The 27,699-nt window shown below is 33.6% G+C and overlaps 1 protein-coding gene across 1 annotated transcript in view; it reads left to right on the top strand.

The window, feature by feature from the left end:
• Gpat4 (Glycerol-3-phosphate acyltransferase 4) overlaps positions 1 to 25,408 on the top strand; it is a 31,016-nt gene extending 5,608 nt beyond the window's left edge. The window contains exons 2-9 of the mRNA XM_081979482.1: positions 5,903 to 6,105; positions 6,159 to 6,246; positions 6,303 to 6,548; positions 6,612 to 6,848; positions 10,557 to 10,672; positions 10,734 to 10,886; positions 16,964 to 17,161; positions 24,612 to 25,408. Of these exons, the coding sequence (XP_081835608.1) occupies positions 5,903 to 6,105; positions 6,159 to 6,246; positions 6,303 to 6,548; positions 6,612 to 6,848; positions 10,557 to 10,672; positions 10,734 to 10,886; positions 16,964 to 17,161; positions 24,612 to 24,699 (1,329 nt within the window). The 3' untranslated portion in view covers positions 24,700 to 25,408. The remainder of the gene's footprint in view (positions 1 to 5,902; positions 6,106 to 6,158; positions 6,247 to 6,302; positions 6,549 to 6,611; positions 6,849 to 10,556; positions 10,673 to 10,733; positions 10,887 to 16,963; positions 17,162 to 24,611) is intronic.
• The last annotated feature ends 2,291 nt before the right edge of the window (positions 25,409 to 27,699 follow it).

Genomic DNA, 27,699 nt, shown 5'->3' with positions numbered 1-27,699 from the left:
ACTATTGAGACTATCGACATTTTATAGCATTTTTTATCATCTTTTCAACAATATATAGAAAATGTAGATTGGAGAACAAATTACAGCTTCAAACCTGGCAACAACGCTGCAAACTCACAATTTGACACAATTTTTCGAATTGAAATTTCTCAAAAACTGAAAAAGTTAGAAAATTCGCTTAACCGATATTTTGTAACATTTTTCAACCTCTTTCTAATGATATAAAAACAATCTAGATTGGAGTGCAAACTACAGCTTCACAATGCTTCAAACTTAGCAACAACGCTGCAAACTCACAAAAAGTGACACAATTTTCGAATTGAAATTTCCTCGGAAATTTCTCAAAAATTGAAAAAGTTCGAAAATTTGCTCAACCGACATTTTGTAACATTTTTCAACCTCTTTCTAATGATATATAAAAAAATCTAGATTGGAGTGCAAATTACAGCTTCACAAGGCTTCAAACTTAGCAACAACGCTGCAAATTCACAAAAAGTGACACAATTTTCGAATTGAAATTTCTCAAAAACTGAAAAAGTTAGAAAATTCGCTTAACCGACATTTTGTAACATTTTTCATCCTCTTTCTAATGATATATAAAAAATCTAGATTGGAGTGCAAATTACAGCTTCACAAGGCTTCAAACTTAGCAACAACGCTGCAAACTCACAAAAAGTGACACAATTTTCGAATTGAAATTTCTCAAATACTGAAAAAGTTAGAAAATTCGCTTAACCGACATTTTGTAACATTTTTCATTCTCTTTCTAATGATATATAAAAAATCTAGATTGGAGTGCAAATTACAGCTTCACAAGGCTTCAAACTTAGCAACAACACTGCAAACTCACAGAAAGTGACACAATTTTCTAGTTGAAATTTCTCAAAAACTGAAATAGTTACAAAATTCGCTCAACCGACATTTTGTAACATTTTTCATCCTCTTTCTAATGATATAAAAAAAATCTAGATTGGAGTGCAAATTACAGCTTCACAAGGCTTCAAACTTAGCAACAACGCTGCAAACTCAGAAAAAGTGACACAATTTTCGAATTGAAATTTCTCAAAAACTGAAAAAGTTAGAAAATTTAAAAAAAAAAAATGTTAATGTGTGTTGATAGGAAATAACCTGTCAGTTAGTTAAAATTAAGTTAAAGTTATTTTTTATTTTCGTTTTTTCAGTAAAACTTTGACACTCTGTATCTTCGTTATTGTTCACATTTCAAAAAAATTTTATTTAACCTTGAACCTTATTTTTTGAAGCCCTATTCGCAGGTGAAAGGAAAGCCCCAACTTTGGAATCACTCTGTATAGTTTTCATAGGTATATTTGCAAATGTTCTGGTCTCTGATTCTTGTGGTCTCTTCTGGAACTAAACAACTCCTTTAAGGATTAATAGCTATCATAAAAAGCTCCTCGAATAATATACTATTCTTGGTTGAGAAAAAAAAACTAGAGAAAAACCTCCTGTAGATGTGTCACAGCAAAATAATGTTCTTCACTTTTTTCATTTTTAAGTGTTTAAAGTTTAATTTGTAAGATTTTAATTCAAAACATAACATGTCAAAGGCAAATATAATGTCATATTAATCTCTGATTGAATAATTAGTTCATGCAAAACAGATGAAAACCTCGCATAACTAAAATGAAGTAGTAAGATTTGCAATTTACCAGAAAATATTTCTGACCTGGACAATTTTCTAGGACATTTGTATCAAAGGAAACATACAACATAAGCCTGCAATCTAGATAAACAAATTTCAAACATAATATGATAAGAATACCCAGCACAAGCATCAGTGATCCGCATTAGTTGAAACACACAGGTCAAAGTTTTTAGCATCACATTAATAATATGCTTGCTTAGCTACCAAAGTTCAAAGTATGAGTATTTTTAAACATCTACATTCATCGAACGCCTGACAGTCTAGTTATTTGGACAAAATATTCAGTAGTAATTGAGGAAGCACTAATTTAACAGCTGATTTAGATAAGTTTGTTACTTATCCAAAATCTGGAGTGTCTGTATTCATGGAATTCAACCAGAACTTTTCACTAGAAGCATGATTGCCACTTAAAATTAAATATTTCATTTTAAACATTAATCATGTAAATAAACAAATCATTTTGTTAAGGAGCACGCTTTCAGAACCACATGAGCAAGATAATATTATCTTTAACATTAAAAACATGGATGAGTTTGTGTAATATAATTAAGTAATAATTGTAAATTACTTTTCAAGTACACCATTTGATTTACCAGACATGGTGAAATTATTATTAACAGTACTACCCTTAAGTGTGACAGATTCAAATTGAATATTACCCTGATTTATAGTAACTTTTACATTATCATGACACAAAACATATCTAAGCGATCTTTTTTTATAAAGGAAACAGGACTACCCAAATCTAATATGCATTAGTGGTGAATGGTACTTATCTAGTAAAATCTGGGCTTCTGTAGTCTTGGCTGGTATAAAAGAGTTTCCATTTCCAATACAGTGAGTAGCATTGCCTTGGTTTACCACTTGAGAAGCCGCCTCTGCCTTAATCCGGGTTGTTTGCCTACATGTATCTGCTTTATGTCCATGTCGTCCACAAATAAAGCAGCTTCCAGGTTCCCTCTTAGGCCACTGATTGGCTAAGTGTCCTGGCTGATTGCAGCTAAAACACTCTCTAGGCTGCACTGTGTCTCTGTTTTGGAAGTTTGGACTTATAAGTTGGATTGGGTGTGTAAGTGTGGTCTGACTCCTTTGATATGTGATGGGTGTTTCTGACTTTTTAAATCGGTCCGTGGCTACTCTTTCATATGAAATAATATCTTCAAATAAATGGTCTTCATCCTGATGAAAACAAGCCATTATCATTGAAGCCAAATCCTTAGAATACAGCCCAATAACCACTTGGTCCTTGACTTCATTGAAACTTGTGAAGTATACAGTGACATCTTCTTTGGGAGGCTGTACTCTTGTCGTCATCTGTTTCCAAAGTTGTTTCAAGTTGTTGTCTTGTACAAAGGTCCTCTTAAAGTCAGTCCAACACTTAAGACCATCACGTCTGCCTTTAAACCAATTCTTTGCTGCTCCTGAAAGGTGGGTATGTGCCGTCTCAAATGTGAACGCCTCTGGCCAATTATGCAAAAGTGCAGTGCTTTCTATACACTCTAACCATTCTCGAGCTGCATTGTCATGTGCTTGCGTAATAAGACCACTAAAAGTATGGATTCCTGTGATAATGTGATAATTTCTGGTGTTATTATTGTTAGACAAAGCCAGTTGCTGTATAATTAGTGTATTTTGTTGTAACATTGCGTTAAAACTAGCCATAAGCTGTCCAGTTTGCATTATCTACATTTCCTTCTACGTCTTGATCAACAGATGGATTATGTGGCAATCTTGATTGGTGGCTTTGGAAAGCCTCCAAATCATCAACCTCAATGGGTGAATCTTCCACATGGTTTGGGGTCTTATTGAATCCATTTTCATAAAACTTCGTATCATACACCTTCACAAATAACTTGTCGATCCCACTTCTGAGTAATTACTTAAATGTGAAATTTATATCTGCATTTGAATTCGTGATGAGTTTTCAATTAACACACATTATAATATTTGGGTTTCAGTGTAATACAAATGTCACTACACTATAAATGCAATAGTTGACCTTATTATGTTGATTTCATAATATTATACTTATACAACTCCACATGTGCAATATTTGCGTAAATAATCATCACTGTTGATTGGTCAAGGAAATGCAGCAAACTGAAAGCTAACACCCTGTTACCTTAAATATAGTCAAGTGACTGTTTTTGACAGGTGTGATGTCATGTGTGTGGCCTGTTATTAAGACACTTGAAATACAATACCAATTTACTAATTTTTAAACGTTTAAATTACATTCTAAAGGTCACTTGACTCGTTTTGACAAATGTCAACTAGCCTCTACAGTGTTGCAGGCTTAGAACTGCATTATCAACGTCACGTGACGGATATTTTGCAATTTCAGTCTTTACAACTGTCTTGATTTAGCAATTTATTGATTCAGGGAGACTGTTTTTCCAAATTCTGATATACAAAAAATATTTTTTGTACGGTTGCCTGAAATTACGGGTTATATTTTGACGTTTGCACGAATCTTCTAACTGTCATAGTGACCAAGTTAGCACGTGTCAAATAAAGACACTTGTTATTTAAAGGAAACCGTTGAAAAATTGGTAATTGAGCTTTAGACAGTAGTAAAATTGTAAGAACTACGTCACGTGACTTGATAATTCAATTTTTGAGCTTGCCACATTGTAAAGGCCAGTTGACACCTGTCAAAAACAGTCACGTGAACTTCAAAACGCAGTTTAAACTTTAAAAAATGGTAACGTAAATTTAAACAGTTGTTAAAACTTAAATTGCAAAATACACGTTATGTGACGTTGAAAATGCATTTCTGTGCAACACTGTAAAGGCCAGTTGACATCTGTCAAAATTAGTCACGTGACCTTTAAAATGTGGTTTAAAATTTAAAAATTTGGTAAATTAAATTCAGACTATTTTAGACAGTTGTAAAAGCTAAAGTTGCCAGAGACACATCACGTGACTTTGATTATGCCATTTTAAAGTTTGCAACACTGGCAAAGACACCTGTCAAAAACAGTCACGTGACTTTAAAATGTAATTTAAACGTTGATCATTCGGTAAATTAAATTTAGACAGTTGTAAAAGCTGAAACTGTAAAATACACGTTACGTGACGTTAATAATACAATTTTCAGCTTGCAACACTGTAAAAGCCAGTTGACACCTGTCAAGAACACGTCACGTGACCTTAAAAATGTAGTTCAAATATTGAATTGTTGAAAATTTGGTAAATTCTTATAATATTTTGCGACAAAGATTTTACCATAATAATTACATGTGCCTATGCTGTTCTGTTCAATTTTAAGTCAATTTTGTTATAACTATTGATACACTATATTGTCTACTGCAATGTATTCCTTAAAATATCGCAAAACATTTTGAAATATACAGATAATGCCTCAAAATACCTTCAAATACCTTAAAATTCCTCGTAATACCTCACAATGCTTCGTGATAATGGGAAAGTGCCTCATAATACCTCGAGTGTGTACACCACACTACCTCGGCGATCTACCCCTCGGACTCAGAAGAGTGCAATAAAATAACATCAACCAACAATTGATTAGAAAGTCAGAGGGGTTTCCGTGACGTCATTTAAGAGTGTCACATGCTCATCGGTTTGAAAAATGTCAATGATGTCACGTGAAGAAGTGACTTAACACAGAATTGTTGAGCTGTTATTTTCAACCCTTTGTTAAAACATATTTTTCGTTATTTTTAATAGCCAATTTGAACCATATCATATGACACATCACCATAATCAGAAAAATTTTAAAAATGTAAAAATCTGAAAGTTGATGATGTTAACAACTAAATACCCGAACGTCGGAACTGAAATTTGATATTGTCACGTTGTAGAGGGGAAAAAGTGGCAATGGAAAAGTGTCATTTGTTTTCAGTTATTTTATCAAATAAATTAGGTTAAAAGTTCATTTAAAATGGCATTTTAATCGTAATTGCTCAATTTAAACTTCCTTGTAATTCTTCAAATAACCGAGATTCCCATGGTGAGGCTCTGAAAACGTTCTGAGGATCATAAGTAAAATTGTATGTACTGTCATTATACTAAGACTCCTAAACTCGCTCTTACAGCTTTCCAGGTTACTTCATTTTCTTAAATATTTCTAAAAGCACGTTATCGTGCAACGAAAACGCTTCGTATCAGTACCATACCTTAAAACAGATTCAAAGTTTGCTATTTACACCATTTTTTCTCCATCATCTTTTCTATTTTCTCCTCAACTTTGTGTAAGTATAATCTTTACTGCAGTATGGACGAAAAGACATTGAAACCGTACAAAATGAAAAACGAAAGCACAAACCGGATGGAGATTCTGAAGACGAAGGGTACAGTGAAGAATTAGCCCCTCCTGAACAATCCATAAAACCACGAGCACCTGGAACTCCTAAGAATATAAAATCGAATTGTTTAACCAACGGCCACGTTGCTAATGGAGGAAATAATCTCATCAGGTTTGAATTTCTAAACATTATTATTAATCAGATTTTTTAAATAAAAATTTCAGTCGAGAAGACCGGCATATTTTACTGCCCGAAGCAGTCAATGTTCCAGTATCACTAGAAAATGTGGTTGAAGAAAGTCAGTGTGATAAAGTAACACCATTTGCCCAGCCAGAAGGTCAAATCGGCTTATTAGTTTTATTTTTCAGGAAAAAATCTTGAATTTTGAGCTTTGTACCATCCTGGACTATACAAAGGCAGGTATGGAAGCGATAATAGAAGATCAAGTAACGTCTCGATTTGAAGCTGAAGAGCTAAAAAATTGGAACTTGCTTATTAGGACTAATAGAGGACACGAGTTTATATCGTGGAAGTTGACTTTCATCTGGATGTGCGGCTTTTTTATGCGATATTTCTTCCTGTTTCCTTTAAGAGTTATAATCTGCTTCTGTGGTGTAAGTAATTTTAGTTTAGTCGATTATCATGAAATTATGGAGATATATAAACAAAATTTGTAGGTGCTGTGGCTAACAATTTGTACAGCGTTAGTGGGTTACATTCCTAATAGAGACCTGAGACGTCTGGTTAACAAATATGTGTCTATAATGTGCTTTGGTATCTTATCGCGGGCTATTTCCGCTGTTATTACATATCACAACGCTGAAAACCAACCTAAAGAAGGTGGGATTTGTGTTGCTAATCACACTTCTCCCATTGATGTACTTGTCTTAATGTGCGATGGTTGCTATTCCTTGGTAAGTACGTTTTATTCAGTTACATTGATGTACAGGGTTGTTCACTTACTACTAAACTAATTAGTTTTAAAACATGTTTAGTTTTAGGATTAATTAACAAATTCGGTTTTTATGTTAGAAGCTTCATTTTTTTTTCACAATATAGCGGGGGTGTAAAATTTCCGGAAAATTACATATATGGACATTTTTACAGAAAAATTTCGATTAATTTTTCGGAAAAATTGGAAAATCTGAAAATTGAAAAAAAAAATCGTTTTTTACATTTTTGTACTATTAACTTGAAGGTATTCAGGCAGTTGAATTAAATTTTGAAAATAAAAAAATTTCTAAAAAAAATTACTTGAAATTTCTTGACAATTCTAGTTTTTAATTTTTCAAAGTCAAACGGTGCGTGGTACCAAAAAAGTGTATAGAAGTTAAAAGTTGTATCCCATCGAGGTGCATTTGTGGTAAAAAATTTCTAACCTGAAACGTTCCTGAGATATTGATCAAAAACTGCAAAAAAGGAGTGTCAACTTTCACGCCCTCTAGCGGCTAAAGGGGGCAATTTTGCCGTGCCGGCTCAACGTCACGTGATAGCCCTGTTCATTAGCTTTCTTTTGTAATACGGTGGTTTTATACAGGGTGTTTCAAATAAGCGAGTTATGGACGATTTTCTGGGAAAGTGCACGAAATTTTAATCTAAATTAGGGAGTTTTTGGGCCTACTATCCTAACGGCGACTATTTTGGATTTTTCTTAATCAAAGTGATTTTTTTAACTAATTTGAACCTGGGGAACACAAATCTGACGTCCATTTTGCTCTAAATGGCACCGTTTCGGAGATGACCTTGAAATTATGTCAGTTTTTACACTTTAGGGCGTGGCACCCTTGGAAAATGACATTTTGACAAATGACACTTTACGTCATTTTTGTACTATTAAGCTGAAGGTATTTAGGCAGTTGAGGTTAATTTTGAAAATAAAAAATTTTCTAAAAAAAATCAGAAGGTATCACTTGAAATTTCTTGACAATTCTAGTTTTTTATTTTTCAAAGTCAAACGGTGCGTGGTACCAAAAAAGTGTATAGAAGGTAATAGTTGCATCTCATCGAGGTGCATTTGAGGTAAAATTTCACAGCGCTAACCTGAAACGTTCCTGAGATATTGAATAAAAACTGCAAAAAACGTGAGTCAGCTTTCACGCCCTCTAGCTGCTAAACGGGGCAACTTAGCCGTGCCCGCTCAACGTCACGTGATAGTTCATTAGCTTTCTTTTGTTATACGGTGGTTTTATACAGGATGTTTCAAATAAGCGAGTTATGGACGATTTTTTGAAAAAGTGCACCAAAATTTCGCTCAAATTGGGCTTTCGAAGAGAGTGGTCAAGTAACAATTGAATATCGACACAAACATTTTACATCAAGTAGGCCTAGAATTTGACGTAGATTCCAAAAATCGAATAAAAAATTACAAGTTTGGTTTGTTGCTCAAATTTGGGTCACCTTGTATACTAATGGATTATCTAGGAATAAAGTAGACGCAAATATCTATAAGATTAATATTTGGTATTTTTTTTTATAAAATGAAAACAAGTTTCAAGGATGTTAAAAATTCAACGAATCACCCTGTAAACTACTCCATTGTATTGTTAATAACTCGGTAATTTTTTGCCCTTGAAATTCTCTTTTGACCACCCTGTATAGTGTTTTTACCGAAAACGTCGAATAACTGAGTTATTTACTGTTCAAACTGAGTGGTTTGTTGTAAAGTTTAATTGTGACAGTTTTTACTGTGACAGCCCAGATGGGAGAGGATTTCTATACCCTTGGATAAATTTATAAAGAATATTTTTTTAAAAATTCATATTATTTTGATAAGTGTTGAGGTTAGGTATACAACATTTTTCAGAAAGTTTCCGGTAATTTTCCGGAAAAAATTAGGAAATCGGAACATTCAAAAATAATTAGTTTTTTAATTAATAGTACAATCCAATCCAATATCAATTCAAATAAAGTTTAATGTACTTTTAATCATTTACCTCCGTTTGCGCCGTCGTTTTGTAAGCCGAGCTTGATTTAAGTGTCGGTCAGACTGTGACAGTACAGGTGAGAAAAGTCACACTCTAAACCACACTTAACTTAAACTATGCTTAAAGTACGACGGTGCAAATGACGGTTAGATGTCTTAAAAAGTTACCCCATTAGAATGCATAACAATGACAAGTTTGACAGTTGTTTTCCCTCTTATTGGTTGTTTTTTTTTTTAAGTTTAAATTAATAATAACCATCTAAATATTAATAATTAAAAAAAAAATACAGGGTATCTCTGAAAGGTCTTTACAACGCTCTGCCGCAGTTAGCTGGGGTCAAAATAAGGCGATTTAGCCATATTTGCCTTAATCCAAAAGTTGATAATTACAGAGCTACAGGGCGGCAAAGTTAAAATTTAAAAATCTATTTTTAATCGTAGTTTTTATACCAAACCATTTAAAATTATGAAATTAGGTATCAGGGGGTTTTCCGACGATGATATTTACATTGATCGTAGAAGAGAGCGCCACATAGGGTTCAAGCAACTTGTTTAATTCCTTTGTATTTTTTTTCTCGGTAACGGTAAATTACTTTTAAGTATTAAGGCGTATTTGCCTGTTATTTTTGCTTAGAATGTCACTATGGGCAACCGTTTTCGAGAAAAATGCGTTTGAACTAGTAAATGTACCTTAATCTCAGTCTAAAACAGTCTTTAGAAGGTTTACAACGCTCTACCATAGGTTGCTGGGATCAAAATAAAGCAATTTAGCCATATTTGACCGGTAAAGTTAAAATTAACTTTGCCGCCCTGTAGCTCTGTAATTATCAACTTTTGATAACCAACACAAAATATAGACGTTTTCTAAATGTTGTTTTATAAAGGTTACGCAGCTTTTCTCCCATTTAACCAAATCTGTATCTCTAACCGTTTTCAAGATCCTCATAGTGGCCCTCCTTATCCTGGACACACTGTGTAATCGAAACTATCAACATTCGAATTAGGTATGTTTGCGTCAGTCGCCACCATTTCACATGTACCGGGTGAAATTTTTGTTTTACGAAAATGCTAGATAAACTGGTTCTCTTTAAAAATGTGAACAAAAACTTAGTAGTTTGTTATGCAAAATTTATAGAAAATGCAATTTCTTAATTTAAGATGGCAGTTGTCACCTCTGGTGGTCATTTTAAGAACTACCACTTACCCAGTAATTTTTGTAACCCCAAAGTCGCTCCACGTACGGGTCTGAGATATGGCCGAGGAACAGTCTTATTGGGTCACCCGGTACCATTTCCAGTTTCCGAATTGTCCACTCTTTATAAATCCCCCTGTATATTAAGAGGTCTATATACCGCGCGGCATTTTGATTGGAAACTGATTTGACAGATGTTGAACTATCAACTGCATGCCAAAACAGATTTTTGTTTTTCTTACGAGTAATACTTATTTTAATTTTAAATTTAATATTATATTTTACTAGAGTTTTAAAGCCAACCTGTTAAGAAAAGTGATGTTTGGAGTTTTGTTAATTCATAACCTTTGACGTTATATGATGTCTGAAAATAAACATATTATTTACTTACACGTGCCTTAAACACTGACTTTATTCCTTTGTTTTTAAGATTTTTATTTTAGTTTACATTTAAACATTTAAAATTACAATAATAATTGTTAACTAATCTAGTTTTACTTTATTCAGATCGGTCAAAGACATGGTGGATTCCTAGGACTTTTACAAAGAGCTTTAGCGAGGGCTTCGCCCCATATTTGGTTTGAGAGATCTGAGGCTAGAGATAAAAAATTTGTCTTACAACGGTAATAAATAAGTTAGTAAACTTTTTCTTGATCACCTCTATAATTTTGTTTTTACTTACAGGTTAATACAGCACACTTCTGATCCAAAAAATCCGCCCATATTAATATTTCCCGAAGGAACGTGCATTAACAACACGTCGGTAATGCAGTTTAAAAAAGGTAGCTTTGAAGTCGGAAGCGTTATTTATCCCGTTGCTATCAAATACGATCCCAGGTGAGATTTTTTTTTATTTTAAATTAATTTTTCGATTTTTGGCAGTAAGAGGTTTTCAATTTTTTTTTTCAGAAAATATTTTAAAATTTAAATTATATTTTCTTCTCTAAGAATCCTTTCCAATTTTATGTTGTGTGTTGAAATAAGTAGCAGCTTTTTCATATAAAAAAACATTTAATTCACATCAAATGCCGACGTTTCGAGGCGCTCTGCCTCTTCGCTTTTTTTAACTTTGTGATTTTTTGAGTGGGATATTAATATTTTGTTATCGAATTCCATTACCAACAATTATCCGGCTCAATTGATTAATAGATTGTTCAATAATAGGTCCAGCCCCAAAATTGGCCCAATTTTTGTCAGTTCGCGAACAAACAACATTCTGATGAGCCTTAGTTACCCAATATTATACAGGGTGTCCGGGTTTTTTGTAGCAGGACTTTAATCAGGTCTTCTGCGTTCAAAACTAAGCTATACAGTATACTCGAAAAATGCTTCATTATGCAAATACAGGGTGTTTAGTTTGTTACAAACTTTGAACATAGCCTATGTCGATATACAGCTGTTTTCGAAAAGATCAAAGTATTTGATAAAATGTGTTTCTGAGAATTATGACAGTTATTTTGACAGTTGTCACGTGACCGTCTAGGTAAATAGTGTTCTTCAACCACGTGATAATTGCCACTAACGTCAAAATTGTCAAAATTTGACTAGAACTTGCAAAAACTACAGTTTTCGAAACAAGCCCATTTTCTGGGCTTTATGACAGTTATTTTGTCAATTGTCACGGACCGTTCAGCTAAATAGTGTTCTACAATCACGTGACAATTGCTACTAATGTCAAAACTCTCAAACTGCGCTCAAAAGCTGCAAAAATCAAGGTTTAGAAAAGTTTTATCGCTGTATTTAATAAAATGTCTTTCTGAGATTTATGACAGTTATTTTGACAGTTATCACGTTACTGTCTAGCTAAATTATCCTCTAAAGCCACGTGATATCTGTCACTAATGCCAAAACTGTAAAAAAATTTACTAGAATTTGCAAGAACTACATTTTATTACAGTTTTCGAAACAAGTCGATTTTCTGAAATTTATGACAGTTATTTTGCCAATTGTCACGTGACCGTTCAGCTAAATAGTGTTCTACAATCACGTGACAATTGCTCCTAATGTCAAAACTCTCAAACTGCGCTCAAAAGCTGCAAAAATCAAGGTTTAGAAAAGTTTTATAGCAGTATTTAATAAAATGTCTTTCTGAGATTTATGACAGTTATTTTGACAGTTATCACGTTACTGTCTAACTAAATTATCCTCTAAAGCCACGTGATATCAGTCACTAATGTCAAAACTGTAAAAAAATTTACTAGAATTTGCAAGAACTACATTTTATTACAGTTTTCGAAACAAGTCGATTTTCTGAAATTTATGACAGTTACTTTGACAATTGTCACGTGACCGTTCAGCTAAATAGTGTTCTACAATCACGTGACAATTGCTCCTAATGTCAAAACTCTCAAACTGCGCTCAAAAGCTGCAAAAATCAAGGTTTAGAAAAGTTTTATAGCAGTATTTAATAAAATGTCTTTCTGAGATTTATGACAGTTATTTTGACAGTTATCACGTTACTGTCTAACTAAATTATCCTCTAAAGCCACGTGATATCAGTCACTAATGTCAAAACTGTAAAAAAATTTACTAGAATTTGCAAGAACTACATTTTATTACAGTTTTCGAAACAAGTCGATTTTCTGAAATTTATGACAGTTACTTTGACAATTGTCACGTGACCGTTCAGCTAAATAGTGTTCTACAATCACGTGACAATTGCTACTAATGTCAAAACTCTCAAACTGCGCTCAAAAGCTGCAAAAATCAAGGTTTAGAAAAGTTTTATCGCTGTATTTAATAAAATGTCTTTCTGAGATTTATGACAGTTATTTTGACAGTTATCACGTTACTGTCTAGCTAAATTATCCTCTAAAGCCACGTGATATCTGTCACTAATGTCAAAACTGTAAAAAAATTTACTAGAATTTGCAAGAACTACATTTTATTACAGTTTTCGAAACAAGTCGATTTTCTGAAATTTATGACAGTTATTTTGACAATTGTCCCGTGACTGTCCAGCTAAATAGTGTTCTACAATCACGTAACAACTGCCACTAATGTCAAAACTCTCAAACTGTGTTCAGAAGTTGCAAAGATCAGAGTTTAGAACATTTTTCAATATAAAACGTGTTTCTGAGATTTATGACAGTTGTCATGTGACTGTCTAGCTAAATTAACCTTTAAGGCCACGTGATATCTGTCACTTATGTCAAAACTTAGAAAACAAATATTAATAAAAAAATAAAAAGTACGATTTTGATTGCAAACTGGCCACCAAAAACATTATTTTTCGATGTAGAATCGATGATTAAAATTTTTCCCAATTATTAAAAAACACTCTGTATAATAATGTAAAATGAATGAAATTGTTTTGATCTACCGTTTTATTACTCATTCTACCGCCATTCAATATTTTGGCATCACTGCAGATGGATATAATATCAATACAAGTTAGACAATATCTTAACAAAGTAGCATTTTAAAACAGATGGATTGGAAGGCGTAGATCAATTGAATGGCCTCCAAGATCTCCTGATTTAAAAATTAGAATTAGAAGAGAGTGTGCTAACATTAGTCAAGAAACCATAAATAGGGTCCAGCGTGAATTTATCGATCTTTTGGGATAATGCCAGGCACAAGAAGGGTTTCAGTTTGAACATTGAATTAATTAAATAATTATTGTTTTTTGTTATTAAACACTATTTTCAATAAAACATGTTATATTTTTCAACTGTTATTTTCTGGAAAACAGCTGAATATCGACATAGGATATGCTACATGAAAAATACCCAGAACTTTACGTATACAGGGTAATTCAAATTCGACCCTCACCATTGGGATCTCGGAAACTATAGGAGATACGAGAAAGTTTAAATTGGGGCAAAGTTGCGCAATGTAAAGCTCAACCAAATGCAGTTTTAAAAATTTCGATTTTCCGAGTACTTCCGAAGATATCCGAAAAAAACTGAAAATTTGATTTTTTGTTTTTATTTATTTCTAATCTTATTTGAAGAGATATTCCAAAACTAAAAGCACCTTTTCATTGCCACTTTTTCTCAGCTATTCGATGATGGATTCAAATTTGCCACACGACGTTTCGTTTTTTGGCAGCCATCATCAACTTTCTTTTTTCTTATGGGCGCCATATTGGATTTTTAGCCCACCAAATAGTACGTTTTATTCTGATTTTAGTGATGTATAATAACTTATGATTTGCTTCATAAATAACAAAATAATTCAATAAAAACTATTTTTACTTTAGTTATTGGCTTTGAGTTAATGGGCCGTTTTAAAAAATGTCATTGTTTTTAGTCCCGCAATTAGAAACAGTGTGCTTTTAAATTTCTAACAATAACATTAACCTAAAAACATTACTTTATGTCCAGTGAAATAGAAAAGTTTTTGTGTTCTGCTGTAAAACGTGTTATTTGGCAACATTGCACTCTGCTGAGTTGACTTTGAGGTTTCAATTCAGGTGATCGAAAGATTCTGTCAGATTATATAAATAATCTACAAATTCCGACATTTCAGACTAAGCTTTCCTATTTATACAGTGTGTCCATAAATTATGGATTAAATTCGATTTCAAGGAATTATCTATCAGAAAATCTGCTCAGACACGTATGCCATTATTTTTAAACGCGCATTTTTTGAGAAAAAAAATTAAATATACAAGATGTCAGAAAATTCAGATATGACCTTCGAGTTGACATTTTCAAATGAGAAGCCCCATTTTTTATTGCAATTATTGATTCTACAGGGTAATTCAAATTCGACCCTCACCATTGGGATCTCAGAAACCATAAGAGATACGAGAAAGTTTAAATTGGGGCAAAGTTGCGCAATATAAAGCTCAACCAAATGCTGTTTTAAAAATTTTGATTTTCCGAGTACTTCCGAAGATATCCGAAAAAAACTGAAAATTTGATTTTTTGTTTTTATTTATTTCTAACCTTATTTGAAGAGATATCCCAAAACTAAAAGCATCTTTTCATTGCCACTTTTTCCTAGCTATTCGATGATGGATTCAAATTTGCCACACCACGTTTCGTTTTCTGTCAGTCATCATCAACTTTCTTTTTTCTTATGGGCGCCATATTGGATTTTTAGCCCACCAAATAGTACGTTTTATTCTGATTTTAGTGATGTATAATAACTTATGATTTGCTTCATAAATAACAAAATAATTTAATAAAAACTATTTTTACTTTAGTTATTGGCTTTGAGTTAATGGGCCGTTTTAAAAAATGTCATTGTTTGACAGTACTTGTCAAACACGATAATTCGGACGATCATTAGAGCGTCAATCATAGTTAAAAATGTATCTAGAAAAGAAACCCCCGCAGAAAATGTTATTATTATACAAGCATTGCTGAACTATTTAGGTTAATCAGAAAAAGAGATTTGTTAGCATTATCTCTAACTTATAAGGCTTATTTATGTTTCCATCATTTTAGGAACTTCATTTTTTGCCAAATTTCAATTTTTTATAATGTTAAGTGCAAGTTTATAGTTATTTATTTTGGAAGTGACAAACCATTTTTTATTCATTCATATTTATTCGAGTGAATAAACCGGTTTAAGTCACGTGTCTTATACAGTATTTTATTAAATTTCGACTTCTTATATTAAAAAAAAAAACTAAAATTACAGTTCTATTAAATTTGCACCGCGCCCCGTAGATGTAACATTGATGTTTGTTTGTTTACATCTGTAAATAAGCGAATGTCATTCAGAGTGATTTAATAGTTATTAATACAGCAAGTGACTTAAACCATTTTTTATTCTCGAAAAGAAAAGAACAACTAGGTCCACAAGCGTAGCGAGTGGCCTAAGCTCTTCGAGTGAATAAACCGGTTTAAGTCACGTGTACACCTTTGTGACTAAGTATGTTCAGGCCAATTGCGTGTGACAAGTACTACCAAGTAATCTTCATAAAACGTCTCATTCACTCAAAGGTAACAAAGATAAAATCTCTAAAAGCTCTAATGATCGTCCAAATTATCGTGTTTGACAAGTACTGGTTGAGCTTTATATTGCGCAACTTTGCCCCAATTTAAACTTTCTCGTATCTCTTATGGTTTCTGAGATCCCAATGGTGAGGGTCGAATTTGAATTACCCTGTAGAATCAATAATTGCAATAAAAAATGGGGCTTCTCATTTGAAAATGTCAACTCGAAGGTCATATCTGAATTTTCTGACATCTTGTATATTTAATTTTTTTTCTCAAAAAATGCGCGTTTAAAAATAATGGCATACGTGTCTGAGCAGATTTTCTGATAGATAATTCCTTGAAATCGAATTTAATCCATAATTTATGGATACACTGTATAAATAGGAAAGCTTAGTCTGAAATGTCGGAATTTGTAGATTATTTATATAATCTGACAGAATCTTTCGATCACCTGAATTGAAACCTCAAAGTCAACTCAGCAGAGTGCAATGTTGCCAAATAACACGTTTTACAGCAGAACACAAAAACTTTTCTATTTCACTGGACATAAAGTAATGTTTTTAGGTTAATGTTATTGTTAGAAATTTAAAAGCACACTGTTTCTAATTGCGGGACTAAAAAGAGCTGATTAGAGAAGTGGCTCCTGGCAGCTAATTGGTTGAAAACCGTCTACGTCATAGCTAGTAGGTGTTTGAAATGTCACTATAAAATTTCAATCTTTTTATTCAATCTTTGCTATGTTAGAATATTAAAAAAATAAAGGAATACGTATTTCATATTTTTTTGCGTTCAATTCAAATATGCAATAAAAAAATTTTTGGAATGAGCCCATTGCAGGGTGATCATTTTTCTTTGGTTATGTCCTCTTTTAAGCACCCAAAATGTTTTGTGATGCTCCACTTTTACAAATTTAAGTCTAAAGATAAGTCTCTCCATTTTTTCCATTCCACTTCCATTTAAAAAGTGTTCAAATGCACATTTAAGTTATAAATTAATAAAATTCCTGATATGTTTAAGGTTTGGCGATGCTTTCTGGAACTCAAATAAGTACTCGATGCTGCAGTATTTATACATGATGATGACTAGTTGGGCGATAGTGTGCGATGTGTGGTATTTGCCTCCGATGCATCAAAAGGAAAACGAGAGTTCTATCGACTTTGCTAATCGAGTAAAAAGTGCGATAGCAAAACAGGGTGGATTGGTTGATCTCGTTTGGTGAGTACTTGTGTAGCAAAGCAACAATTTAAGGTTGCCAATAAACAATGCCGACAATTGTCAGTTGTCAGTTCCTTTTATATTTCGATAGCATGTTTGTTTGGTCTGGTCAGATACTGTTCTCGCGGAGTGAGTTTACCCGTGCGTCACGAAGGCTACGTCATTTATAATCATATGAATCAAATCAAGTTTTCGTCAACAAACCTGTTGTGTTCATATTATAGAAAAGGGCGTGTCTAAAGCTTTGTCACGTTTAAAATTTTGTGTGTATTGTCAATCAGAAAGTAGAGATCTTTGGCTGCAAATTTGCACTAAAACAACCTTATACCAAAGCAAATCAAAAATATCTTGACCGAAATAACATTTTTTATTTATGAGAAGTCTCCGTTTGGATCATAGAATTCCATCTAAATTTGAAACCTAATTTATTTACCAGAATTCGCAGAGATTTATCACCAATATGTAGTATTTCTTTAACTTTAAGCTCTTGATTTAGGTTCTGGATGGTTACATGTTTCTCTAAAATAAATACAACAAATCAAAAATTTAATAAGACATTCTGAGTGATGATGTAGTATCTCATATCCCATTTTCATGTTGCAATCCACTTATTTTATTTTAAACCCGCTGGAAAACATTTTAGACGCTTATTTTATTTTTTCTGTGACCCTATTATTAATATGTTTGAAGAAATTTGTATGAAAAATCTATAATGCAACCCAAAAATCTCAGTCTCTGGAAACAATGAAATGTTAATAGATGTTTCTTACAAAAGTAGATATATTTTACTATTATTAACATACTATCGTTGTGCATATCATATAATGTATTTCGAACATCCATTTTAATGCTTTCAGATAAATCAGTGGTCTTGGCCCGTCGATAACGTCTCGATTTACGTTTTCTAGGTGAGGAAATCATAAGATTACTTGCTTGCTTTTTCCGAATCAAATAAACAGTTTTGCGGGAAATTTTCAAAGCAGCTGCAACCTTCTAGTATCAAAAAAATACATCAGTAAGAATATGTAAGGTCTTAAAATTTCTTATTTTCTTCCTGAACAGATGATAAAGCTTCTAAAGGTTCTCCATTGGATTTTTCCAATTCAAAATATTCACAAAGGTTAAGAATTAACTGCTGGGCTTGTCTGTGGAGAATTTTTCCAGGCATTTTCTAAAAAAAATACTGTAATAGTAAGTAATTCCGAATTTAGGAAAAACCAAATGGCTAAATAAAAACCATAATAGACACTCCCACTTTTTTTTCAAAACAGGTTAGTAATTGTGCCAATTTTGGTTAGATCGTGACAGCCGACATAAAAAAAATAAAAATATTAATATTATGAAAGTACTTACAGACTGTTAAAAGCGTAGAAACAATAGCTCTTAAAAAACTTTATAAATGATTAAAAACACAAAGAAACGGAAAAGAATGAATAGTAAACAAATCAAATAAATTTCGATGGTTTTCAAACTGACAATTGACAGAAATAGAAGCGCTAATCAGTAAATGTTTTTTTTTTTGGAAGACATTCACTTAGATATTTACCCTTTCTGAAAGTGAACAATAGACAAGGATGAAGTCAATAATGCATGTCTACTTCTAAATCACAGGGGGATGACGCACGGGTAATTTCAGTCCGCGAGAACAGTATTTAGTTGTCTGTTGTTATCTGTTGTTATAAACTGCTCGTCAAAAAGAATGGAACAGCAAATTGTTGGGTCTTTTTTGAGCGGCTATTTCTTCAAATTGGTTCACTAGATTTTAATGTTTTTTTTTTAGGATTAAAATGTATTTTCTTTTTCTTTTTGATGACCTAAATGATCATTTTAGGGTGTGAATTCAACAGTCTTCCAGATGAACAAACGGTTTCTATGCGCGCACCGACCTAGTGGTAACGCCACCCTTTTCCGCAGGTTTAGTCCTTGAATGTGTACGCTTATCGTACTTGCACACCATGATAATGCGGTCTTTTCCCTGACTGATCTCAACGCCTGGACTTTGTAATCCGGTGCTGACACTTGTCTTGCATCTGTTGATGTTTCGCTGCCATGATGCCTGCCATTTCCTAAAGGCGTGGCATCTTGGTGGTGGCTACTCTTCCTTACTTGTTCTGTCCACCCTGTTGCTATTTTTCCCGGTTTTATCCCCGCACTTTTTGTTGTCCGCCCGGTCAACAGAACCTCTACCAAAGCTGGGTACGTGGTTATTCCCATTAACTTATCAATGACTGCCTCAGTCCATGCGCTCTCATTCAGCATTCTATAGTTTCTTACCATTATTTTCTCTCCCTTTTCAAATTTTTGCCTACATTGTCTTTTTTACCTGTCTCGCTATCCTAACGTTTCACCATATTTTCCCTGGCGGATATTGCGCTTTGCGTTACTGGATCTTCCACCCTATGTTTTACTTGATCTAGTAAGGTTCTCAGTTTGCGGCCAAACTTCACCTCTGCTGGGCTTTGCTTGGTGATGCAAACGGGAGTGGTTCTGTAAGTTAAAAGAAATCTTGCTATTATAGTGTCAATGTCAGTGTTGCTATTCCGGTGATCATTCAGCGCAGTTAAAATTTTGTTCTTAAAAGTGTTCACTGCGTTTTCGGCTGCTCCATTGCTTTGGCTATTATATGGAGGAATTCTCATATGTTTAGTGCCATTTTTCGAGAAGAACAGTTCAGTCTCGGAGGCCAGAAAGGTCTTACTATTGTCCGAGCAACCCGAAACAAGAAAACACTCTCCTGAGGTGCTTGATCAACTCTGCTGCAGTCATACCCCAAACAGGTACCACTTCTGGCGCCAGTTGGTGAATGCGTCCGTGAGCATCAAGTAATTCTTATTCTTGAACAATTTATAATCGATATGAACTCTTTGGAACGGTCTAACAGCTAATGAAGTTATGACCTTCGGTGGGTCAAGCTGATTTTATAAGGTTTTCTATATCACTATCGATGTTGGGCCACCAAATTTAGGATCTCTAGCCAGCTGTTTTGTCTTAACAATACCTAAATCACCACTCTGTGGCCCCACATAACCATGCCCAACTCCTCATGAAGTTCGTCCCTCTTTGAGTATAAGTTTCTCTCCTCTGCCTTGGGTTTGCACGGCCACGTTGTTTGTGCGTATCTGAGTACTTTTTTTAAAACTCTGTCTCTCTTAGTTCCCTCTCTAATCTTCTGTGCGTCGTTTCCGTTAGTTTCCGCTCTAATCGTAGTGGCCAATCCTCGCTGGTTTCGGCAAAACTTATGAAGCATTTGGGCTCAATCTCTCAACAATCGGCGATAAAATTATTTTTGCCTTTTATCTATGCTATAATCAAACCCAGACATGTACAATGCCCAACGGTATAACCGATCTCGACTTCTTACTGGTATACCCATATTTTCGCCAAAAATTCCCAGCAGTGGTTTATAATCACAACAGGCGATAAAACGATGCCCGATTAAGAACTGCTGAAAGTACTTCAGTCCAAAAATAATGGCTGTTGCTTCTCTGTTTCTCGGACAGCCAGAGTCCTGGATGCTATGGCCACTGGTATTTCACTTCCATCAGCCTGTCTATGGAGCAACACAGCGCCGACAAGCCACTATCGGAGGCTACGTCCTAGCTAATTAGTTTCTTTATTAACTTAAAGGCATTTTTACAAGTAGTATTCCAATTTACAGCTTTACTACTATTACTTTTATTTTTCAAAAGTTCGTAAATTGACTTCATTATGCTAAGCAAATAACCATTCTTGTGGTCGGCCTTACTGCATTTTCTATTGCTAATACCTTCTTTTTGCCCTTCTTTAGTCCTTCTTCGCTTATCACGTGTCCTAGATATTCTACTTCCCTTTCAAAGAACTTACATTTTTCTGGCCTTACAGTAAGCCCTGCTTCCCTCAATCTTTGCAACACTTCTCCACAGTTCCTAATGTGTTCTTAGGTACGTCGCAAAAACAACCACACCTTTCAGTGCCTGCAGAACTTGCTCTATCGTCATTTCGAAGAGAGCAGCTGCTGGATACGCCCCAAAAAGCATTCGCATTTGGCCTGAAAAGGCATAAATGAGTTGTGAGTGTCATTGCTTTTTTTGACTCTTCTTAAAGCATTAACTGTTTATACGCCTGATTGAGATCCAATTTAGTGAACAACTTACCCCTAGACAACAGATCAAAGATCTCATTTATGCGAGGTAAGGGGTAGTGGATATTTTTCCTAAGCATTTATTTACAGTCGCCTTACAATTGTCACAAATTCTTTCTGTTCCCTTGACCTTCCTCTCTGGTACAATCGGAGTTGCCCATCTTGAGTTTGTGGTTGGCTCAAGAATGCTTTTCTCTACCATCTTCCTTATTTGATCTTCCACTTTTTTACTGTATGCTAAGGGAACTGGCCTATGCCTAAGAAAAATGGGTCTTGCATGCGGATCTATGGACTCTCTCAGAGAGTGAATTAATGTTTAATGACATTTTAAAAGCACTGAGGAAATCCCGACCTAACAAACAAGGTGCTATACTATACAACTACATAAACTTTTATTGCTTTGACGTTTGTCACAAAATACCCTAATGGCCTCAACATTTGGAAGACTCCTCTTAAACACTGACCTACTTAGTGTCGTCACACATGATCCAGTATCAATTTGCATGTTAAACATTTTTACCATAATTTCAATCTGAGCAACAAATCCCCCTTAAAGATGTCCCTTGCGACCTGTTCTTCTTCACATGCCTCTACCAGAGCATTCGGTCCCCTCCAAGGATGTAAAATTTTCGGAAAATTAAATTTGAAAAATCCTATGAAAATTAAAAAAAAATTCTTTTGGTTTTTTTACTATTAATTTGAAGGTATTTAGGCAGTCGAGGTTAATTTTGAAAATACAAAATTTTTACTTCTAGTAATTCTAGTTTTTAATTTTTTAAAGTCAAACGGTGCGTGGTAACAAAAAAGTGTATAGAAGGTAAAAGTTACTGTATCCCATCGAGGTGCATTTGTGGTAAAAAGAGATTTAAGACCTCTAACCTGAAACGTTCCTGAGATATTAAGCAACAACTGCAAACGAGAGTCAACTTTGGCGCCCTCTAGCGGCTAAACGGGTCAATATAGTCGTGCCCGCTCAACGATTTTTTGAAAAAGTGCACCAAAATTTCGCTCAAATTGGGAATTTCTGCTTCGAGGAGGATGGTAAGGCTTCTAGAGCAAACACAATTGAATATCGATACAAACATTTTACATCAAGTAGGCCTAGGATTTGACGTAGATTCCAAAAATCGAATAAAAAATTATAAGTTTGGTTTGTTGCTCAAATTTGGGACACCCTGTATACTGATCTAGGAATAAGGTATATGCAAATATCTACAAGATTCATATTTAGTATTTTTTTATAAAATGAAAATTAAACAAGTTATAAGGATGTTAAAAATTCATTGAATCACTCTGTAAACTACTCAATTATACAGGGTGTCCGGAAAATACGTGTACAACGTTTGACGACAGACTCCTGACGTCAAAATATGTCGATCTAAGCCGACTTAGTTATATCCAAAATTGTCTCGTTTAGCCGGTAGAGGGCGTCAAAAATTTGTAAAAATATTGGGTACAATTTCATTTCTTAAAGAGTATTGATAAGTGTATTCAGCAAGATGGCGGTCATTTTACACATTTGCTTAAGTAATGTTTTTGGTTTACTTAGTTTCTTACAATAAATAATTTCAACTTTATTATACCTACTTTGATGTATGCAGGTAATTGTAATTTTTTTTTTCTGGCGAAACAGCTCATCCACCGGGAAATATTAAAGAGGTTAAATAGCTTCAAAATACTTCCGGTCACTCGACAAAAATATCTGGGTTGTCATCACGCCGTTCATATAAAAAATGAGGAGAAATGTTGACGTATTATATCACTTTTATAACACTTCCACTTATTTACAGCCGGTGACTATACTACTAGAAAACGTCATTTTATAGTATTAGTCTACATACTAAAATTCATTAAAATCCATTAGCAGGTTTTCACGTAATTTAGTAAAAAACCAATGTTTTTACAAATTTTTGACGCCCTCTACCGGCTAAACGAGACAATTTTGGATATAACTAAGTCGGCTTAGATCGACATATTTTGACGTCAGGAGTCTGTCGTCAAACGTTGTACACGTATTTTCCGGACACCCTGTATTGTCAATAACTTGGTTATTTTGACAATTATAGGGTGGTTCAATATACCAACTTGTAGCCCTTGAAATTCTCTTTTGACCACCCTGTATACTGCTTTTACTTAAAACGTCAAATAAGTGAGTTATTTTTACTGTGACAGCCCACAACTCTGTTATTTTGGCAGTTACAGGGTGGTTCAATATACCAATTTGTAGTCCTTGAAATTCTCTTTTGACCACCGTGTATACCATATATAATAGAAATGTCACTCTACCGAAAGATTAAAGCTTTTATACCGGGAATGTGTTGTTCAGAAGGGATAAATTTATAAATAATATTTTTTTCAAAATTTATATTATTTTGAAAATTGTTGAGGTTAGGTATACAAAATTTTTGAAAGTTTCCGGTAATTTTCCGAAAAAAATTGGAAAATCTGGAAATTCAAAAATAATTTGTTTTTTTAATTATAATCATTGTACAACAATTCAATATCAATTCAAATAAAGTTTAATGTACTTTTAATCATTTTAGATGTCTTAAATTATTAGAATGCATGAGAAGTTTGACAATAACAATGACAAGTTTGACAGTTGTTTTCCCTATAAAGGAAAATTTTCATTTAAGCATGAAGTACTTTTCCGGTAAATTTCCAGAAATGGAAATTTTCCGACTTGAAAATTACCGCTTTTACATCTCTGGTCTCCTCACTGTTGCTCTCCGGCAAGCTCTCTCCAGGTGAACCTCTACGCCGCATCTTCTGCATCGATAAGTTGCATAACGGCAGCTTCCAGGGTGGTTTCTGCCGCACAATCTGCACTTTGATGGATTTCCCATCTGCTTGGCCCCTTTGTTATTGTTTCTTCTCTTGTCATTATTGCCGCCTCCATCTTCGAACTGACAAGAACAATAAACAAAATAACAACCATAATTGTTTACGGTCCTAGCCCTATTAGCTAAACAATTACAGTTTTTAGATTGTTTTTTGCTTAGTTTTCAGTTTAACTGGCTGACTAGTTAGTTAAACTAAACTAGTTTAAGTTGACTGTCTTTTGATGGAACCAACACAAAGTCCTGTGAGTCATTCATTAACACGGCTTTGAGTTGTGTTTTGCTTTCATCAAACCGGGTTAAAAAATGTGACAACATGACTTGATGTTAGTTTCTAGTTTCTAGTTCCTGATACCCGTTTTATCGCAAAAATTCGGCTAAACATGCTATCGAAATATAAAAGAAACTGACAATTGTCGTTTGCACTAATTTGTGTTGCCAATTATTAAAATAATAATTATTTTTAACAAGTATCTTCATCTTTTTTCAGGGATGGCCAACTGAAGCGTTCCAAACCAAAAAAAGAATGGAAGGAACGGCAACAAGAAGAATTTAGTAAACGTTTGAAAGTGGAATAAAACACCATAACCGAGGTATAATTCAGAGTATTATTAGATCCAGAAAGATCATGTTGCAGCCCGAATGTGATAATATACTGGCCCTCGATTGAACGAAATCTCTCATTTCAGTAACTCAAATTAACGATTATTTTCTCTTAGTTACCAAGACGCTAGTGGTTTTCGAATTTTTCTTGAAAATGTACAGATTGTGTGTAGTAGAATATTTTTTTTTGTTAGAATTAACGTATAAGGGTGGTTTGGCCATAAAGTAGTTTTACCAGATTTTTTTACTTCCATTATAATTACAGTCTTGGTAGAAACAACTGTCACTTGGACGAGTGAAATTTTAAAAGACTGGTTTTAAGGGATTCTTAGTGTTTCATTATAAGAGAGGAAATCAAACTCTAGTCATCGTGCTTTCTTATAAACTCTTAAAGAAAGTATGTGATAAAATCCGTGTGTTTTCTGGTTTATTCACTTTCATTGGTCATTAGCCGGCGTTTGTGTTAGTTTTTTTTTTTTTTAGTAATTGATGTGAATGACTTATTAACGGCGTATGATTGGTTTGATTAATGAAGTGCCTTATGATCTTATGACCATTGAACGTGGTAATGTTAATTGGTTTTCTTTCTATTGCTCTGTCAATATGGTGAATAATTTTTTAGTCAATTTTGTTAAGTTATAAGTACATTTTTTTACTCCAGTTAATAAATTGCCTATAAACGCACATTTGGGGCTTAATTTCTTCCTTTAACATACAAGTAGATTATTTTTTAATAAGTTTTTGACTATAATGTAAAATAAGATAATTATGTCATAGAATAGGTCCTTTTGTCAGTGCTGGATTGAACTCATTCACACCAAGCAATGATCACCATCTAAAGTGTGGTTTATAAAATAAAATTTAAGGAGGATCCCAAAATTGTGCTTAAAACAGTCATTTTTTCACTCCAAGTGGGTTTTACTGACGATTTTATCCTTGACTGTTCTTTAAAATTGTGTTTTTGGCAGTTTAAATTTTGACAACGCGTTATTAAATAGGAAATTTAAATGGGGATTCCAAAAATTTGCTTTAAACAATGATTTTCTCCCTGCAAGTTGGTTTTACAAACGATTTTGTCTCTGACTGTTCTTGTAAACTGGGTTTCTGTCAGTTCAAACTTTGACACCGTTTTTCGTTCTGACTGTACCAAATTTAAAGTATTTTTTTAGGTTATTGGATAAAAAAATTAATGAGGATTCCAAAAATGTGCTTAAAACTGTCATTTTCTCACTCCATGTGGGTGTTACAAACGATTTTATCCTTGACTGTCTTTAAAACTGGGTTTCTGGCAGTTCAAATTTTGACATCGCTTTTCTTACTGACTACTAAATTTTGTAGTGTTTTTTTAAGTTGTTGGGGGTGGGAAACTTAATGAGGATTCCAAAAATGTGCTTAAAACAGTTATTTTCTCACTCCAAGTGGGTTTTACAGACGATTTTGTCTTTGTTCTTTCAAACTGGCTTTTTGGTAGTTCAAATTTTGACAATGTTTTTCTCACTGACTGTACTAAATTTTGTAGTGTTTTTTAGGTTATTGGATAGCCAAAAATGTGCCAAAACCAAAAATGTGCTTAAAACAGTTATTTTCTTACTCCTAGTGGGTTTTACAAACGAATATATCCTTGACTGTTCTTTAAAACTGTGTTTCTGGCAATTCAAACTTTTTTCAACACCGCTTTTTTCACTGACTGTACTAAATGTTGTAGTGTTTTTTTTAGGTTATTGGATAGGAAATTTAATAAACATTCCAAAAATGTGTTTAAAACAGCCATTTTCTCACTCCAAGTGGGTTTTACTGACGATTTTGTCTCTGACTGTTCTTTCAAACTGAGTTTCTGGCAGTTCAAATTTTGACAACGCTTTTTCCACTGACTGTAGCAAATTTCGTAATGTTTTTTTAGGTTATTGAATAGGAAATTTAATGAACATTCCAAAAATGTGCTTCAAACAATTATTTTCTCACTACAAGTGGGTTTTACAGACGATTTTGTCTCTGACTGTACTTTCAAATTGTGTTTCTGACAGTTCAAACTTTTACACCGCTTTTTTCACTGACTGTACCAAATTTTGTAGTTTTTTTAAATTATTAGATAGGGAATTTGATGAGGATTCCAAAAATGTGCTTCAAACAGTTATTTTCTCACTACAATTGGGTTTTACTGGCGATTTTGTCTCTGACTGTTCTTTGAAACTGAGTTTCTGGCAGTTCAAATTTTGACATAGTTTTTCTCACTGACTGTACCAAATTTTGCAGTTTTTTTAAATTATTAGATAGGGAATTTAATGAAGAATTCAAAAATGTGCTTAAAACTGTCATTTTCTCACTCCAAGTGGGTGTTACAAACGATTTTATCCTTGACTGTCTTTAAAACTGGGTTTCTGGCAGTTCAAATTTTGACATCGCTTTTCTTACTGACTACTAAATTTTGTAGTGTTTTTTTAAGTTGTTGGGGTGGGAAACTTAATGAGGATTCCAAAAATGTGCTTAAAACAGTTATTTTCTCACTCCAAGTGGGTTTTACAGACGATTTTGTCTTTGTTCTTTCAAACTGGCTTTTTGGTAGTTCAAATTTTGACAATGCTTTTCTCACTGACTGTACTAAATTTTGTAGAGTTTTTTAGGTTATTGGATAGCAAATTTAATGAGGATTCCAAAAATGTGCTTAAAACAGTTATTTTCTTACTCCTAGTGGGTTTTACAAACGAATATATCCTTGACTGTTCTTTAAAACTGTGTTTCTGGCAATTCAAACTTTGACACCGCTTTTTTCACTGACTGTACTAAATTTTGTATTGTTTTTTTAGGTTATTGGATAGGAAATTTAATGAGGATTTCAAAAAATGTGCTTAAAAGAGTAATTTTCTTACTCCAAGTGGGTTTAACAGACGATCTTATCCTTGAGTGTCTTTTCAAACTATGTTTCTGGCAGTTTACATTTTGACACTGCTTTTCTCACTGAATGTACCAAATTTTGT

Source organism: Ips typographus, linkage group LG5 (assembly GCF_016097725.1).
Source record: "Ips typographus isolate SLU linkage group LG5, UJ_Ityp_2.0, whole genome shotgun sequence".
Lineage (NCBI taxonomy): Eukaryota > Metazoa > Arthropoda > Insecta > Coleoptera > Curculionidae > Ips > Ips typographus.
Note: the sequence above shows the minus strand (reverse complement) of the source record. Positions and strands in the feature narration are given on the sequence as shown.